This window comes from Rhododendron vialii, chromosome 12a (assembly GCF_030253575.1).
Source record: "Rhododendron vialii isolate Sample 1 chromosome 12a, ASM3025357v1".
NCBI lineage: Eukaryota > Viridiplantae > Streptophyta > Magnoliopsida > Ericales > Ericaceae > Rhododendron > Rhododendron vialii.
The window spans coordinates 23,391,384-23,411,735 of NC_080568.1; the positions used below are offsets into that span (position 1 = coordinate 23,391,384).

The 20,352-nt window shown below is 35.7% G+C and overlaps 1 protein-coding gene across 1 annotated transcript; it reads left to right on the forward strand.

Annotated features, from left to right (window-relative positions):
- Positions 1-12,273: 12,273 nt before the first annotated feature.
- Positions 12,274-16,667, forward strand: LOC131311165 (WAT1-related protein At3g28050-like). The gene is made up of 7 exons (XM_058338506.1): positions 12,274-12,619; positions 13,289-13,354; positions 13,464-13,577; positions 14,629-14,857; positions 14,952-15,110; positions 15,937-16,088; positions 16,379-16,667. Exons 1-7 carry the CDS (start codon positions 12,447-12,449, stop codon positions 16,521-16,523), a joined length of 1,038 nt encoding a protein of 345 aa, XP_058194489.1. The 5' UTR covers positions 12,274-12,446; the 3' UTR covers positions 16,524-16,667.
- The last annotated feature ends 3,685 nt before the right edge of the window (positions 16,668-20,352 follow it).

Genomic DNA, 20,352 nt, shown 5'->3' on the forward strand with positions numbered 1-20,352 from the left:
GAGAGAACACCAACCTGATCTGGCGACCGGTGAGATAGAATCCGGCAACCGGCGTTTCATTGCGAGAGCCAACTCAACCTAGGGGCTTGATGGATTGGTGGTTTCACTGGTTCGTAAGTCGTAACTTTGTAAATTGAAATCTCCGCGAGAGAGAGTAGACGACTGATTCTGAAGTCTGAACCCTAGGCTAAAGGTATAAGGGTTTGTATATTTACTGAATATATTTGATCTCTGTTGGCTTATTGGGTTATGTAAAAAATTTGGCCCATCTTTCAACTCAGCCTTAAACCAAAACAATCCATTCCTTTACTACTACTCCTATGCAAACGTGAATTACAAATCTCTCTCTCTCTCTCTCTCTCTCTCTCTCTCTCTCTCTATATATATATATATATATATATATACCCGACCCGAATCCCGAAAATATTATAGAAAACCCGCCCCGAACGGGGCGGGACAGGTTCGATTGCCAAGCCTAAATTGCCGTCATTGCTTTTTATTACACACCCACTGTTAAACTCCATCTCTGGGACTAATCTTCTTGTCTACGTACATATTCCCATGTCAAACTCTATTTTTTTCCTTGTTTACCATCAGAATATAATTAAGGTCTATATAGACATGCATGCAAATGCATTTATTCTTAAGCATTTAAGCTCCGTTTGTTTGGGCGTAAAATATTTTCCGATAAAATGTTTTACCTATTTTTCGGTGTTTATAGTTGTGTAAGAAATCATGTAAAATATTTTTCATTAATTGGATGAAAATAATTTACCCTTAAATCTTTCGTAAGTTATTTTCCAAAATGAACTTGTTGTCCTCTACTGCAATTTTCACTGCTTAGTTTCCTCGATTGTTGGTCTTGACCACTTACAATTCAAATATTCTCATATCTTTCCACCGATTAAGCCCCCCACTCTCTACACTATTTTGTCAATTTTAAAATATTTTCAAGTGCCAACCAAACACCAAAAAATAAAAATTTAAAGTTTGTTTTCAAAAAAAATATTTTACATCCAAACAATCGGAGCCTTGATGGAAATCTAGTTGTGAACTACCCCTATCTATTGCACTGCACCCACCATACTCTACGCCACCTCAAGCCTGCACCCACGTTACTCCCTTACTCTGTCCATTAATTACTAGGAATCTCACCTACATGTATTTCTATACTCCAATATTCTCACCACTCTAGTGAACAAAAACCCATACATTTACTAAGTACCAAAATCAACTAAACTAATTGCTAGGAAAGATACGGGATATTACATTCCAAATCATTTTAAATAAAGGAAAATACAGGGTGGTACAATCTATCCTCCTTAAAATAATTTTGTCTTCGAAATTCTAACATTCAAAATACAAAAGTCTTATTCTTTTTAGCAACAAGAAGAATACAGGGTATTACAACCTATCCCCCTTTAAATAATTTTGTGCCCGAAATTTGCTTATTGTATAGAGTCAAAATATTTTCATGTATGTTGTCAAAGTATATATACTTTCAAAATGTGTTTTGAATTTATTTGTTTGTTTATTTTCAAATAAAAGCTTTTGAAAAAGAACCCATTTCTAAGAACTCACCGAAAGATATATTCAGATTCCAAAATAAAAAAATAAAAAAAACCATTTGCTCAAAGAGAAAAGACGATGAGTATATAACCGTGTGTCAAATAAAAGGTTTTTATGAAAATTAATTTTGAAAACCGGTAACAAACAAGGAAGTTACAGTTTAATTGCAATTATTTTGTTATGATCAAGAATCTCAGTAAAAGTCCAATATACCCCTGTTGCGCAAACGGATACATTAGCGTCCTAATAACCTCAAATTTGATCGCCTAGTTTTGTTTTGTTTTTTTTTGTTTTTGGCCAACGGATCCCCTAGCTAATAGCTTCAAAAATTGTGACTACGCTTTTGCTACGAACTCTCTGTTGGATCATAAATTCCTATAACCTCAAGTAGTAACTATAACTAGGATCTCACCCCGAGCGATGTGAAACTCACACTTCCGGTTGGTACTCGCTCTAATACCATTTGTAAAGATCCACCTTTTTCTAGAATAAAATTCCAAAATACACTGTATTTTATACACTTTCAGACCCCATTTCTCCATATACAACTTTACATCACCAAAGTAAAACAAAAGGCCTCGAAATAAATAATCCTCTAAATATTCCAAAAATGTGAATTCTTCCAAGACTCTCCAAATTATCCTTAAATGTTGCGATTCAACCTCCACTAATCCAGCTTCACACCTGAATAAATAATCCAAAGAGTATAATGCTTCCTACTTCTGGAATCCTTTTTAAATTCTCCTTTTGTATTCCTCTTGATTATCTCGTAATATTAGTTCAATCTTATAGAATATTGTTGAAAAGTGGAATAATTGTTATTGAATATGATATTGTCGGCTGAGTGTTATAGAACTGTTCAGTACAGGAATCGAGTGACTTTATCAATAGCCTGTCGGATATCTCAAATGGGTCCATGGTGTCTTAGTGAGGAAGGTATTGAGAGGGTCATCACTGATCATATACTGAACGGCTCTCAATCGTTTGTTGCCGAGATAAGATCTGAGCCATTCGATGGCTTGAAAGTGCGCAACACGGTGCTATGCACCTCTCTGTACAACACCAACCCGAAGTCCCCACTTTTGACCGAAAGCTTGTTGTAGCATAAGTAGTTGCCACAAATTAACCGACACTATTCAAAATTCAGAAGGGGAGGTCATTGAACAACTAGAAATTAAATTTCTCTAAGAAATTGAAAATAAGAAGAAAGATAATCACTGAGAACGACAAATTCATGAAAATCATCTGTGTGATAGTACTCTCTCCGTTCTATATTAAATTTTCCACAAGAAAATTCGAGCATTTTCAAACTCAAAAAAATAAATACTTTAATTTGGTGTAAGAAATTAAAAATTTTAATATGCAAAAATATATATTTTTTGGAATTTTAAATTGCACGAATTTTCGTAAGGAACATTCGAAGTAGGATGGAAGGAGTACTAAACTTGTCAAAGAAGTACTTCATGAATTAAGATTAAATGTGCACCTCATGCTAGGCATATTTAACATTTCGGATTTTTCTAATAAGTCGGGAGTCGTGCCCAAACCTACATGAATCACGTTGTTTTTCCAATTTGATTCTCTAGATATTGTCTAAAATTATGTATCTTTATAATCAATTTGCATCTAATCTCTATCTTGTCTCACTAACAGCTGGTGTATATACTTTCATAGGACCTTGTAGAGCGGTGCAGAATGCTCAATCTGGCCACTCATCGCGACAATCGACTGCTAGGAACTTAATTAAGCAATAGACGTGTGGTTCAAATTATTATGTGATTTAAATGCGTTTAGATTCGATCCAAACCATCTGTACTGAGATGAATGGGCAGATCAACTGCTCTGCATCCACTCGGCAGGAAGTTGCCAAGTAGCATCCTTAGGCCATCCACAGTGGCATAATAAAAAATGGATAACCAAAAATTGACACATCAGCTTTTGATTATTCATTTAAGATGTTGTTAAGCTTACCAATGTTGAGGTTCACAGTGGTTACTTCTAGTCCATAACTAAAATAAAGAGGTCCACAATAATTTCACTTTTTCTCTCCCCCTCTGTTTCCCGCTATTCACTTCTCTTCATTTACGTTTTTTTGGGCAAAAATATATCGATTCCCTCCCTTAATTTTGGAAAAAAATCGGTGACTTCCTTCCCTCCTATTATGAATTTTTTTTGGAGGGGAAAAAATAAAAACAGAAAAGAAGAGTGAAATACTTTAATCCGACGACAATGGGTTGAATGATAGATGATCGAGAGATATGAACTTCACTTTTGGAGGAAAAGAAAGAGAAATAGTTTGTGAGTAAAGTGGAAAAGATATAGAGTTGGCAAAGGAGAGAATAAGAAAATACCAATTGAAACATGTGTGTATATAAATTTTGGAACTAGTTAACTTATGTGATGTGGGGTTGAAAAATTTTGATTATTGAAAAATATTGCTAATTTTGGTTATCCAAAGCCTAAAATTTGATTATTTCTAAGGATGTTGCTAAGTTTGATTATACCATTGTGAGCCATCTTTTGCACAAACATTGTTAACTTTAGAAATAATTGGCTTTTGATTATACCACTGTGGATGGCCTTAGGTCCGCTTTCATAACAGGTCCTTGGGCATTAAAATGACGTACATTGTCAGATGTAAGGTAATGTAATAAAATATATAGGTATACATATTGGGTCTACTTCAAAATCTAAATCTGATCAGATTTTTTTTATCAATGCACTTTTTGCACATTAATTATTGCCCGCTGAACTGAGGTGAATTAACATTTTCCTTCTTTTAAAGCATCCAGCCCAGCATGTCATGAATGTGAAAGAGATTAATCATTTAAATTCCCAGTACTATCATCCAGCAGCTTGCGGACAAACCAAAAATGATAGGGCATTTACAATGCCTTCAGCTAATCTTTATGGGGTCGGGCTCCTGTACGTTCGGACGCTCAATAGAAGCTGGATCGTTGGATACTGTGAAAATAATATTGCAGTTGTTCATAGATTGTGGGGGAACCCTAATGTGGAGTATGCTGGCTGACAAGCTTTTATGCAGTGCTTTGAACAATTTGGACATGTAGAAATGATGCAGTCTTTAACAAGGTGTGGAATGGGAGGTGATATCTGACTTGGCAAAATCTAGGATGGCAATTGCGGTTTGGGGTTTGGTCTTGTTCTATATGGGTGTTGCTAGTTCTCTTGCCAATATTCTCCCGTGTTTTGGTGATTATTACTGGTTCTCTGCGAATCTGCTGTTTGTTTTTGAATGAAGTGCTAGAGTTCATTTTGAGAGGTTGTTCAATAGAATAAAATTTTAGGCATAAAGATATGGAGAATCTCATTGGACCCATTATTCGTATGTGCCATAATATAAACTTACTCTCACTGATCTTTGAACATATACACCAGTTAATATTTCTTAATTTCAAAGAAACTAATGGTATTAGTAAACATAAATAACCAATGGCAGGGAGCTTATTTACATTCATAAATTGACTTCTTAAATTTGTATCAAAGTGCTCTTTTACTTAAATTGAGAAACCTTAGGTTGATTCATATAGACTCCATTATCTAAGCTTTCATTCAAAAGCTTATTTTCACGTCCAAATGTAACTCCCAATCATAAAAAGTTACCTATCAATGCCACAATAATTTTGTAGCGAGTTCTTCTCAGATACAAGATAGAAAAGGTCTCTTTACAATTATGCTTACTTTCTGAGTGTAACCCTTAGCCACAAGTTTTATTTTATATCGTTCTATGTTGCCTTCTAAGTCAAGTGTAGTCTTGAAGACCCACTTGCAACATTCTTTCTAGTATCCTTATGGCAATCCAACGACATTTCAAACTTTATTATGTTTCACTAGTTCAACTCATCATTCATGGCATCAATCCACTCAGTAAAATTATCACTTTATGCTACTTGTGAAAATAAAATCAGATCATAACACATTCTTATAGATAAATCAAATAATCATTCAAATAGCAAATCTCTTATTCCTTCGAGATATTCTTAATGCTATCTTCTTTGATTGTTCCATAATTTCTTCAGTGGTGTCAATCTTATTATGGAGTGATTGATAACTTACTTTGTTGTTCTAAATCATTATATTCTTTAACAATGGTAAGAACAACATCATTCTAAGTTATGGGTAAAGACACTTATACCCTAACTTTAATGTGACCACATTCCATGGTTTATCACTCCCACTGATTTCACCATTCCTAACGAATCTTAATAACTGATTTCTATAATTCTCGTACTATGGTTAAATAGTAAAACTCATACCCTTTGAATCTTCTAAAGCAACTAATAAGGTCACTATAGCTCATTCTAAAATTCAAATTCTGTCATGTGAATTAAAATTCTAGCCTCTGCTTGACAACCTTAAATATTCAAGTGTCCTGAGTTCAGGTTCCTTCCTATCCACAGTTCAAAAGAAGTATTTGAAACTGCCTTACAAAAAATCAAATTCACAAAAATGCAAAGATCTTTAGAGAATTTTTATATCCACTACATGATGGGTATTTTGGAGTTGCAAACGTACTTCTAACCATATCTAATAAAGTACAATTGCCTTTCAGTTACAACATTCTGTTATGTTGAACAAACCTTCCAAAATATTTATCACCCATGTCCTATCTGATGACTTTTTCATTATTTTTCTACTTGCCCTTTCTACCTCAACAATGTACACCTTAAGAGTATTCATTGATTAAGATCTTTATGCAATAGAAAAGCTAACATAATGCGAAAAACCATCTACATGTGATAAAGTAGGTCTATTCATCAAAAGATGTAAAAAAATTCATGTCTATATGAATCACTTAAGAAGCCTGTTATTTCTTGTGACTTACTCCTTACTGAATATGATTTACTAGTACTTAATGCAAATCACACATACAAGAGATTAATAAAATTTCTATTATATATCAATCTCTTAATATGCTTGATTGAAACATAGTTTTAATCGCCAATGTCACAAGATGAAGTAATTTTCATTTATAAGACTACTAACCAAACTAACATTATGATGCAACATAAGGAGAGTTCTTAATAAAATGGTCATCAAATTTTAGTTCATTCAAACATAATAAAATACCATAAGACAATAATTGGTATTTTTCAATCACCATAAAATTTTGGTTTCGAAACTTGAAAACATAACAATAAAATTTAGTTCGAACAAAGAAAACTAAATTTGTAAACATTATAGAAACCACAAAATGATGACCAACTCTTAAATAACAAACGATAAGTCATAAAGCCCTTTTAATAAAAAACTATAAAAACTGTAATTCAATTCTTTAGAACTCAATGGGCTTATATTTTCAATAACTTCAAATCTTCTCGCATCTTGGTTTATAAACATAAGTAGTGGCTCATAATCAAATCACTTCATAGTTGAGGGACTTACAATTAGCTAGGTTTGATTCGAAACATACAACATTAGTAATCACTTTCTCCTTTCGAATCACTTCCTACGTTAATGGCAAACCTTTTGGTAATGCCTCAACTATTTACAGAAGAGACATATATCATTACCCTTACATTCTTTCAAGTCTAAAATCATTAGTAGACTCATTGGCACTACATAATGCCAACTTCATGTCCCACTTAGGCTTCCTTTACTTTAATTCTCAAATACTTTAGTTGAGTAAGCCAAATATAACATTTCAATGGCATTCTCAAACATTCCAAGCACAATAAACATAATAGTGCTCACCTTAAACATTCACGCGAACATAAGACTTAGTCTATTTTATTTCATTCATACTTTACCAAAATAAAAATAAAATTATTTTGCAATTCTCAATTTGAAAAAACAAATAGAAAAATTTCTCAAGAATCAATACTTTATCAAGATCAAGTTTCAAAAATAAAACTAAACTTGTCCTTTTCAATATGAGAAACTCAATCATTTAAATTAAAACAAAACAGACTAAGCATGTGAATGTGAAACAAATATATTGACAATGCACACATAACATATGCTCATTACAATAATGCTTTGAGTTACCAATAAATTGACAAAATAAAATTTGTCCAAACAATAATATATAGTGCAACGGTGATCTGCCTTTGGGTTCATCTAATGTTACACTATTAACAGTTATGGTGATTTCCTTTCACCAATAGGACTAATCAATAAGGATTCATAATTAAGTAGGTTTGTTACCTTTAAGTATCCAAATCCAATCTCAATTATGAATACTTATAAATTATCCTATTTCAATTCACTAATTACTTAAAAGTGGTGCACCTTTGGGCCTACCTAATATCCATGCAACTAGAGAACTGCGATTTGTAAAGTCATTATTCTTAACACTTAAAAATGGGAATAAGTTTCATATATAACTTGATATTTATGAATTATTCCAGTTGGGCCACTTTGGTGACTCCCAAACCGTATCGTAATAACAAATAACAAATAAAATAAGTGTTAAGTGTCAGTAATTTAATTGAAATCTGTAAAACATTCCAGTTGGATCACTTTGGTGACTACCGAACCGTATCTTAATATTGATTTCAATTAAGATAATGACTTTTGCATAAACTTTAGGTGATTTAAAAGAAAATGTCACTATGTTAACACCTCATCATAATAGGTATTAAAATTTCATAATTTGATTAACATCTATCAACATGCCGATTGGATTGCTTTAGCCCAAATCGTATCCTTATATAGAGTCAAATCAAAATAGTGACTTTTTCATAGACATTAGGTGAATTTTAGATTATTCACAATTCCATAATATGATTTGATATCTATTAGTCATTATGATTGGGTCACTTTGGTGACTACCAAATCTCTCATAATATTTATTCAAATCAGTAACTTTCTTATGGACATAAGGCGAATAATGAAATATTCACAAATAAAATTGTAATACGACTAATCTACGAACCATTATGATTGGGTCGCTTCGGTTACTACCAAATTAATCGTCATGTAGACTATTAGTCAAAACAATAATTTTTCACATAATCATAAGGTGGATAAAAATGAATATCATTCATCATCATAAAAATGAATCGCATCATTTAATACATTAGGAAAGAAAAAAAGCCACCAATCACATACGTACTTTACGGCATGGCATATAAGGACATGATCAATTAGGTAAAGTCTGACTGTAAATCAGTGTATGCCAAATATAATGGTCTTCTTAAGTAATTTGCGTGGAGCTCTGTGATTTCGTAAAAGCCGAAACCCATAGTAATATTCATCAACGAGATCATAACCCATTATTGCATCCACTAAATTATATATCATGCATACTGATGGCACAGCAAAATAAGACAAAAAACTGGAAAAAAAAAAACTCATGTATAACTTTATGCCTATGGCATATACACTGATCGTCATAATTATCCTCCTCCAAAACCGTAAATAGCATTATAGCACCAATAGTCGGAGAATCGAAACCCCCACATGCATGAGATTGTCAATCTCAGTTTCGAGTCGAAACAAACTTAATCCATTGGAACTTGAAAAAAAAACCAACAAACGTGTATCATAATCATAATTTAATTTTTGCGATTAATGCACACATGGTCAACCCGAAACCAAGAACATTGAAAATCAGTTTATCCTTTTATTCGTTTATCGGAAAATCAAGATGTTCTCGAACCATGCTCTGATACCGCATGTAAATTATATTCTTAATGGCGTTAAATAAGTAACGACCTTCGTTATGCCAGAATTTAGAACTATCATGATTATCACAATACAATCATTAAGCGGAAACTTAAGAAATCAAGAACGGCGTACCCGAATCATTTATGCGGAACTTGAGAGATCCGGTATGTGACTTTAGCAACCATAATTTACTAGAGCATTAAGCCCTAGGTGGAATACAGATTTCTCTCCCTTGCCTTACTTTCTAGTTGTTTAGTATATCACATTAATTTAATGGAACCCTAGACACTCTTTTATAGGCAGAGAGATGACCAGTTTTCTTATTAAACATTATACTCACTTTCCATCGAAGTAGAGTCTATTTAGGAAATAACTTCTATATTTGACCAATAGAATAAAATTTTAGGCATAAAGATATGAAAAATCTCATTGGACCCATTATTCGTATGTGTCATACTTAAAACATGTGGGCCATAAAGACTAATTACAAAATTTAGTCTTACAAGTTTCACATGATGTTGAGGGGCTGCGGATTGGCGTTGCTGAATTCTCATGAAGTTCCAAATTCTGCTTGTTATTGGTTGGGGCAAATTCTTCCTATTTCTTCCTACCTCGAATGGTGCTAGTGCTGCTGATGCCAATTGGATTTTGCTGCTATCTTCCTTTCGGATGTGATCCCTTTCCGAAAGGAAGATAGAAGCAAAATCCAATTGGCATCAGCAGCACTAGCACCATTCGAGGTAGGAAGACATTTGCTGCTGTATTTGTATATGGTTTGGCTTTGAGTATGGCTTTTGGATGCATCCACTGATTATCTTGATGGTTTCTTTCAATCTATTGTTAGATGTATTTTTTCCTTTTCTTATGGCCTTCTCTATGATTCAAGTTTTCCTTGTATCTAGAGCTTGGTCTTCTCGATGTACCATTTGTCGAGTTAATAAAATTATATTGCCGATCAAAAAAAAAAAAAGCTGGATCGTTGGATCCGGTCTATTTGTGAAATTTTTTCTGGTTTTACTTTGATGATGGGGACTACTATTTTTTAAAGGTTTTTAAGAACATCAATCATGTTAAAAATTATATTTATTAGATGCCAATAGATATACGTTTTCAAAACACATTTTATGGCATTGAGCTAAACGTCGAACTCTTGCTAAAATTTTTATGGCACTGAGTTCTTAATAAAACTTTGTTGCCTATAAAAAAAAAACACATTTTTATGGCGAAATGTTAAAAAAAAGTTTGAAACACTTAATCGAAAGCTATTTTCGCAACATAAAGCTGATCTGAAAGCACATTAAACGATATATGACCAACATAATTTTTTGCGCGATTATTGTTCTCCGCCAGGTTTAGAAAGTCGACGGTCCTAATTATCGAAGCAAACCCAAAAAGTACCCACAAACGGGCTGGATTGAACAATTCAGCTCAAAGAAGACCGAGGAAGATCTTCCTCCAGTATTAGTAGTAGTATTTTATGTATCCTTGTTTTAGTGTGTGTTTTTATTTTTATTGAAAAATTTAACCTTTGGGGAAGAACACAATTGTTGTACTTGAAAAGTTTGTTTTTTCAAAATTATCTTCAATTTTTTTCAGTTGTTACTTTACTCCTGGTTTTTCACAATAGACAAAACCTTTGAAATATTATGAAATGATAAACTGAATAAATAAAGCTTGGTCGTAGGCTAGAGAATATAATATATGCATGTGCTTTGCGCATGCTGGCATCCTGCCTTCCTCAATCAATTCCAATTCAACATTTTAATTGCTTGAGATTCGGATCTAAGCAGCATTCTGGATGGAGGTCCTCAGTTGCCAAGTAAATCACACACACATGCAAGTTGGCTCGAAATCTCTGAGCTAACAAAAAAGAAGTAAAAAAGAACACGCAAAACTCAATCACATACGCAATCGCGCAAACATTTACATCATCGCACACGCTTTCACACATTTACGTGAATGCTTGTGCAATTAATCATTCGTGTGGAGGCAGAATTTTCTTATGTCAAATGACGACTATTGCGCCATAACCGCTGGAATGGAAGTTTTAGAGATTTGAATGGATAAAGAAATTTTACAATAGAATTCAGCTTCTCTATAATCCAAAACCATACTGCAGAGGTCAATTCCTGTAATTGCAGATATTCAAAAGTGTTATCAATGGCTCAGATTTTGCTAACAGAATATGACCAATTAGATAAGTATCTTACTTATAAAACCTCCCACAAATCTAAGTCATTGGCTGTCAAGATGAACAACCGGGATTGAATTGCGTCGGCTACTTTGTAGTCCAACTTTGGCATTATCATTTTTAAAAGAATTCAGTTATGGGCCAAAGTCATATTTAATTTTCAGTTAAAGAAAGTATTTTTTTTTGGGGGGTAAATTGTTGAAAATAATCGTTAGAATTTTTGCAAACTATAATAACTGGAGACAACAACAAGACAATAAAATATTGACATAATTATGTAAGCACACAATTAGGAGTTTAAGAGAACTTATGTGGATCGAGTCATGCATAAAGAGCTACCTTGAGAGAAGATACATCTCCGCTTGCACAGGGTTGTGTGATGTTCCACTCCCAAGATAAAACAATCCTGGAAAGGTTTGTATGTAGCTAAAACTTTTCCCGAACCAAGAACCGCCCGTATACTCAAAATATATATTGCATCAAAGTCTATCAAAAAATACAGAGAATGGAACCAGCGATGTTTTGTATATAGGACTGAGAGTGTTTTGTTTTGTAGGAGAAGCGAACGTTTTTTTTTTCCCCATTCAGCAATCATCAGAAGAGGAAGAGCTCGTCATATTTTAAGGTCCATTTAGAGACATATATAAGAAATAGAGAAGGAGAGGTGTCTGCCGAGTAGTAAATGAGGATGGGAGGGTGCTCCTCTCCAAATCCCAACGGCATGTCAATGGCATAAAAGGAGTAAATGAGCAAAGAATCCAAAGCAGATATCACCGAGAGAGTAAACCGATCGGATCAAGAGAAACTAGCTCCAAGTCTCCAACTTCTTTGAGCAAAAAATAAAAAAAGGGTCTCCAACTTCTAGTTCTAGCTAGAAACCAACACCAAACCGGCCGTTGTTATACATTTCTTACCATATATACAGAGTGCCCCATGGGCCCGTATTCATTCCTGGACTCGCGCGAGTAATTGAGGCGCAGCTTTCTGGTTCGATCGGCACTTGATACATTGACTTCACAGAGAGACCCAAGTTTGTACTCAGAGAGAGAGAGAGATGTGGGGAAGTGGTTTAATAGCAGTGATGGTGGCAATGGAGGCTTTGGACGCAGGTCTAAACACGTTAAGCAAAGCAGCAATGAGGGAAGGAATGAGCGACTTCGTGTTTGTTGTGTATTTTAACGCCTTGGCCTTGCTCTTGCTTCTTTCTTCGAATCTCATCCATTACAGGTATGCTCTCTCACATTCGTAATATTCATTCGTCATTTCTATTAGGGCCGGAGTCAGAATTCATAGTAATATTGTTCATTCACAAATTCGGTCCTCCACCTTGATGGCTAGAGCAGTTTTTGTTACGAAGCTTGGTTTTTTATGTCAATTAATCCGCTAAAAATTAAACTGAACTATGTCGTTAATTGCTTGGATCAAATAAAAGTACTTGTCTTGGTTCACAACTTTTGGATAGAATTTTAGACAAAGATTTGAATACTTAGACCAAGTGCTTATTGATATCCAATTCAGTTTAGTTTTAAGAAGAATCACAAAAAACCAAGTTTTAGTAAATAAACGGATCAAATATTTATTGAAGTGAGGCGGTGTGGGTTCCATTCAAAATGGCTAACAATCAAGAAACTTCAATTTTCAAACAAGATACAGGTTTTATTCAAAGAGAAAACGACAAGAAGTGATAAGAATAAAGTTTGTGGATATAATCCGAGGTTTCACAAAATTTTCTGTGGAAAAGTAACATCTTAAAATAAATATATTAGGAAAAAGCATTATTTAATAACTCAATAATTGGCCACACTTGCTTAAAGATTGATGTCGATCACAAATTCGTGCTACAATATGATTATTTGTATTAATTCTTTAACTTAATTTGAATTTCATCATTTACAGGAAAAAACCAATTCCAAAGCTTCCCTTATTTATAGTGTTCAGAATCTTCATTTTAGGCCTCCTCAGGTACTTTGAATTGCTTGCAAGTCCATTAATAATTAGTTTTTGTTCTGTTAATTCTTCTTTGGATTTATTTATTATTATTATTTTTTTGGTTTGTGGGAACACTCTCAAGTTGTGGTGTGCAGATTTTGATGTATGTTGGAATAGGGTATAGCTCTGCAGCTATGGCTTCAGCGATGAATGGACTCATTCCAGGATTCACCTTCATACTTGCCATTGTCACCAGGTGCATGTGCACTTCTGATTCCCTTTTCACTCCAATTAATAGTAATCTCATGTAAATTAAATACCATAATTCAGATCAGAGAATTTGGTAGGTAGTCTCATATACTGTTACAGCAAGTACACCAATTATTAGGTGAAAAAAACTAGCAAACAATATACATTTTTCATTTTACCTATCCATTTTTCTTTCAACACTATACCAACACTATCTATTTAACCTATTTTCTAATAAAAAATTATTACTGTTCACGGAGGACTATTTACCACTATTCATGGATGTATGACTATGTACTGTTGGAGAGAGGGAGGCAAAAGAATTAAAAAATGGTTACCGAGTGAACAGTGGATTGGTAAACATGACTATGCACTGTTCACGAATGTATTTTACATCTCTCTTTACCCCATCTGCTGCAAGCTGGTTTTGTCCCTTTCCATAGGTAAAGTAGCTTAGTTTTGTTGTTTGGCTCTGCTGATAAACTTGCTCTTATCAATGCATTTTACATGAGACTGCTTACATGAAACTGCTTTTAGGCCTCTTAGGTGTTTGGGCTGCGTCTTATTTGTACTTACTATTCTATCTGGGCTTTTAAGCCTCTTAGGTGTTAGGCTCTGCGTTTTATTATTTTATATGGACATTTAGATTTCTTGAGGTGTCTCCTTGATTGGCATATTTTCATCTTTTTTCTTATTCTCTCATCTTTCATGTTCGTCCAACAAATGAGCCATAGGAGTCCTCACTTTTGTAGGCATGTATGTATACCAAGGGCACAGCTCCTCTGACAACTGCACCTCGCAATCCGGGTGCGTAGGCTCTTTTTGGGTCCTACTTAAAATGCTTTGAGACCCATTTTTTTTGGACTCAAGTTGCAGTATACCAAAACAAAAATTATCTTGATCAGATATTTTTTAATTACTTAATTCAAACACATTGATTTCTAGAAGGAAAAAAAAAATAGATAGTCCAAATTCTACCTCCATGGTTTCTTTGTACACTTCCCATTCTCGAGAGGAAACATTCTTCGAAAACTGAATGTGATTTTTTTTTCCCCCAGGATGGAAAAGCTAGACTTAAAAGTTGGGAGCAGCCAGGCCAAGTCCATCGGCACCCTAATTGCACTTGCAGGGGCATACTTTTTGATTTTCTACCAGGGCCCGGGCATTGTTTCCACCCGATCTTCCTCAAACAGCGTTCTTGGCACACTTTTTGTGTCGGATTGGATCATTGGAGGCTTTCTCCTTGTCACATCTAGCGTTTTGTTTTCATTGTCTTTTATCGTCCAGGTACTAGTTTGTGCTTTTAGGTAGATTTCGTGAACCTCCCTTGCTGGCCCGAAAAGAAATTTAACCATTAATTTTCTTTTTGGTGGCTCCATAGACTTGGATCATTAAGGAGTACCCTGCAGAGCTGGTGGTATCATTTATCGGCTGTATTTTTGTTCTAATCCCATCAGCCGTGGTTGCTCTGATCGTAGAAAGGGATGTAAGTGCTTGGAAACTGAGACCAGATTTGGAGTTGTTAACTATTGCCTACGCGGTAAGCATATATCTAAATTAAATTATCCATGAACTTGATTATGCTTCCATGGTTTCTTTTAGTTTGGTGACCCACTAGACCTGATCAACAAAACTAGTGTAACATTAATACTTAGAACCCAAAAAATTGCTTATATACTAATCTGTCCCGTCGCCTTTGTCCGGACCACGGTATGCGCTAGTCCGGACAGGAAAAACACATCATTCCAGAAACGAATACAAGTTGCCACTAGGACTCGAACCGAGATGCTCTAGCACTGCTTCCTAAGAGCAGCGTGTCTACCAATTTCACCATGGCGGCTTGCTGCTAAAACTGCTAGTCTAGACCACCAAGACCTTGGTCCGGACCACAGAGGCTGTGAAGTCCAAAACGAGCCAAAAACTACAAAATAATAGATCATTTGCAACGTCCCACCCTTCTTTTTGCAAGAATTAAAGGTGCTGTTGAAGCTTGTTGGAAGTGGAACATCGTTCATGATTTGTCATTCTCGCTAAAATGCCACTATTGGATCGCACCTGCAACCGTATTGAGAACCATTATGGGAGTAAAAGTTTAAAAAGCTACAAAGGATTCAAGGGGGAGAGAGCATTCTCTCTCTCGATGTGTGAGAGAAATTCACAAACCCTTTTGTGTAATTTATGCACGAAACAACCCAATCATCTACCGGTGGAATTATTTTTTGGAGCTCACCGAAAAGTCATCGAGAGTGGCTGTAGGAGCGTTAAAAATCTCTGGAGAGAAACTAATGGAGTTTTTCCCGTCTCCGATGAATGTGCTTTGGATTTTGATAATTTCGTACGATTAACCTGTTAATGTTGTGGTGCAGGCAATTTTCATGGTTACAATTCGGGGTGTGGTTGATATATGGGCTTGTCGGACAAAGGGCCCAGTTTTTGTTTCGATGTTTAAGCCCATAGGGATGGCCTTTACAGTCGTCATGGGGGTTACCTTTCTGAGGGATACTCTCCATATTGGAAGGTAAGATCCTTGGGGCATTTGGATTTGAAAGCTATATATGCATCACACGAAACATATATACATGTATACATCGACCGGAAACTGATTGGGACATATAAGGACACAAATTCAAACGCATGTGTTTAGAGCACTTTGATAGGCATGGGTTCCACATATTTTCTGAGGTTTACGTATATCAAATGGCTCTAAACATTAACAGAACCAAACATCTATGTCCGTAACCTTAACATTTTTACAATTGATTATGTTAACTTCCTTGAATCATGGTTTTGCTATTTAATGGTGGACAGTGTGATTGGAGCAGCCCTAATAGCTTTGGGTTTCTATTCCGTGTTGTGGGGTAAAGCCCAAGAAGCCAAGATGGTTGAAGACGGTAGTGGGATTTCTCAACTTGATTCATCACCGGATCAAGTGCCCCTCTTGCGAAACATATGAAATTCTGTTTTGTATTATAGACTAGGGGCAATGCACGTGCTTCGCACGAAAATATCATGCCTGTTGGTTTGAAACTTGATTAGAGAAAACACAGAGAAATATAACAACAATCAGTTGATGTACGCGAATCAAACTGATCGGTCTGAATTTTGATTGGTCTGAATTTAGTAATTAACCTTGGAGTATCTAACAGTGTGATTTCCAGTTTCAAATCTTCGTGGCATATTTGTTGCAGAATTGATAACAATCATATGCTATGTTGCCAAACAAAAAGCTGCACATGCAAACCAAGCCGAGATTATATCTACGGTTTCAATCTTCTATTTTTTGTTCCATTTTACACTTGGGCTAGCACACCTAAAGTTCAAGAGAATGTCTATAACTACAAGCCTTAAAAGATACCAAAAATGAAATATAGATTTGTAGGAATTACGCCTGTGCTTCAATACCCATTCCCAGTCCCCATGCACCAATGCATACTTCAATACCCATTCATTAATGCATACTCCAAAATTTCATCTCTCTCCAGTCTTCACCATGGGCAAGAACTCCTCCTTGCTCTCGAAAAAGAAGTCCTCATTAACTTCCCCTGGCCTTGTCGACTGAAACTTGTTACTTGCACAAATAATAAAAGCTGAGAATTGCAACCATCCTACAATTACTAATTGGTGAACAATAACTTCTCACCAATGTATACTCCAAAATTTCATCTCTCCACCATGGACAAAAACTCCTCCATGCTCCCAAAAAAGGAAGTCCTCGTCCACTTCCCCGGGTCTTTTAACCGAAACTTGCACACATAATAAAAGCTAACAATTGCAACCATCCTAATAGATAGTGCTTAAAGTTGAGTGCCTAAATTACCAATAGCATTAGTTTAGTAGGCTCTACAGACCACACTCCACCCTTGATATGATCCCTTGATGCAAACCAAATCAAGGATAGATTTCATAAGAGTGATAAATCCCTCAAAGGGGAATACAAGGAGCAAAAGCTCTCAAATATCTATTATCAATATATCAAAAACTAACTAATGAGGGCACAAAACACCTATTTATAGACTCAAAACTCTACACACTAAAAACACTAAAATGACAACAATACCCCTAAATCCTACTGCATCATACACCCCCTCTAAAAAAAAAAACTTGTCCTCAAGTAGGACAAAATGACTCAAGACAACTAAATCAAGGAAAACATAGAACTTTAGAAGTAGGCATGCGGCTGCATTTCTGGATCCACGCCACGATCATACAATAACCCATCTTCAATACGAGTTTCCATTTGTGTACATCGACCGTGTCCTTGCTTATGTGCCTAGAAATCACCCATTTGCCATGCCTCTTAAGGCTCAACACTTCCTCAACATAGGTGACTACACTTGGTTCCAAAGCGTCACAAGAATCATCAACCTTCGCATAGCGAAAATTCAACTTCACCACATGTCCAAGATCATACCCCAGACTTTCTCGAGTGAACATCATTCCCAAAGGATCTTCAAGGTGTTCTAAATAGTCTCTCCCCTCTTTTAGTAACTTTGTAGCTAGATGAGGTACCAACGTAATACACACTTGAACATCTTGAGCCATAGACAATTCAAGAGGCATCTCATACAAGCAACTATCAAGCTTTGGCTCTATGAAATCTTCTAAAATGAGCGGGACATCAAAAGCAACCTCTTCCGACTTTGGTAACATGCCAACTCCATTCTCTACTTGTGCTTGTAACACACCAACTCCATTCTCTTCTTGTGCTTCCTCGCTTTCTTGTTTTACCATAGCGAAGCTTTCCTTAATCATGTTAAGGAATCTTCCCTCTTCGATGTGAACACTAAGCTCTTCTTCACACTTGTCATATATGGGAACACCATCTAAATCACTAGCCCCAAAGACGAATTCCTCCTCAACATCTTCACGTGAGAGTCTCTCACATTCAAAGATAGGAACATCATTATCATCACTATCATCATTTGCATACTCATCATAGACAATTCATCAAACATCATATAGGCATATACATAATCTACCAAGCAAGACACAAATTCATACATCTAGGACATTGCTATAAACTTATTTCATGTATATTTAAGAGGCAATAAAGATATAGCATTGCATATATTCCAATTCTCCAATACGAGTTATAAACATAATACATGCTCACATTGGGTTGTCCTTTTTGGCGATGGAACAGTCACATCAAAGCCAAATGATAAAATCTTGGGCAGTGGCCGGCAGCACTTCAATGGTGACAAGTACAAACCGCGTGGGATACATGGGATTCCAAAAAGAGGCCAAAAGGAGATAACGAAGTACATATGTTCACAAGGGTAATAAAGTGCTTATCTTCACTGAAGTCTAGTAATTGGCCTTGGGAAAGAGAAACAGTTCGATGGAGAGAATAGAGGCGACGTCCGGAAGCAATTATCGTAGTTTCCATAATTTGTCGATTGGTTCCACGGCTGTGAGTTTCAGAAGGCAGTCGGTTCATAGGATTACTATTCTTCATTAAGGGTAATTTTGGAATTTGTAAAAGTCGACAAACAGCCCTCCTGTTTAATAGAAGTATAGATGAGATATAGGCACTGTCTCACTTAGCAATCCATGTACAAAATCAGACCATAGATCACATGGTATGCATTAATGATTGTCATCCCAATAAACAGTACCTACCACTTCACGTATTCAAGGCACATCATGATGTGTTCCTTGCATTGTCACACATCACCATGAAGACCTCCACGTGTCAGACATATGTTTTGTCTCATACAGTAAATTCTCAAAGAAACACTAATTCACCAACACTTAGAGGGTGCGCTTGGGTCTGATGTGGAAAGAGAAGCGCCGAGGCACCATCCTAGTATATTGCGGGAGCTAAAAGTCTGAGTTCAAAGACTCTGGGTTCTTGAGATTTGGTGACTAAAGAAGGATTCAGATGAGTTGGTCAGGTTGGCTATGTCCATGCCAAAGTAGATCAAAAGAGCCTACAACATGGTTTGCCCAATAATCTTTTACAAACTTGTTATTCTTTCCCGGGGGAAGTTTGTCAACAATGGCAATACATGGGGCCGCGGGGGTCCAACAATCCAACAGCTTTGCCTAAAAGCCACCTAGATTCCAGAACACGCCGTCAAATGCATGCACTCACTTTACAACAAAAGGCTAACTACTATTGCATCACTATTTGAACCCTTTAATACTCTCTGTCACGCTCTATTGAGTCTCAGTAGAGACTCTTTCGCATCTTTCCTATCCTACCCCCACTGTGCTACTTTATCTCTCACGATTTGACCTATTCTCACATAGTTTCCAAAGCCTCTTATGTGTTTCATCTCTTCGCCGGACATTCTGTTGTCTCTAAACCACTTGCACAACGACATTCAATGCCATTGACAATGGAATAAACAAGATGAGCTTAAACATAAATTACGTCCAAAACAAGAGGACAGATGCAACACACAGAGAGGGAGAGGGAATAAACAGTAGCACTTTGCCTCTTAACTCTCTTCTAAACACATCACAATCCAGATAAAACAATAAATATAACACACCAAATCCTAGAATATGGGTAAATAATTAAAGAAACCAATAGAAGCATTAACATTGTCAGCTAAAAAGTACCTCCACCGAACCAGGAGCGATTCCAATCAATACCAACCATTTTTCGGTAGGATCACATCGATAGTTAATTAATCCCTCCGTCCCAATTTGTTTGTCCACTTTTTGACTTTTACTTGTCCCAAAATGTTTGTCCACTTTGGAAAACTAAGGGACCAAAAGCTACAAAATTACCTTTTTGTTCCTTACCATTTGAACTAAAGTACTCTTTTTCA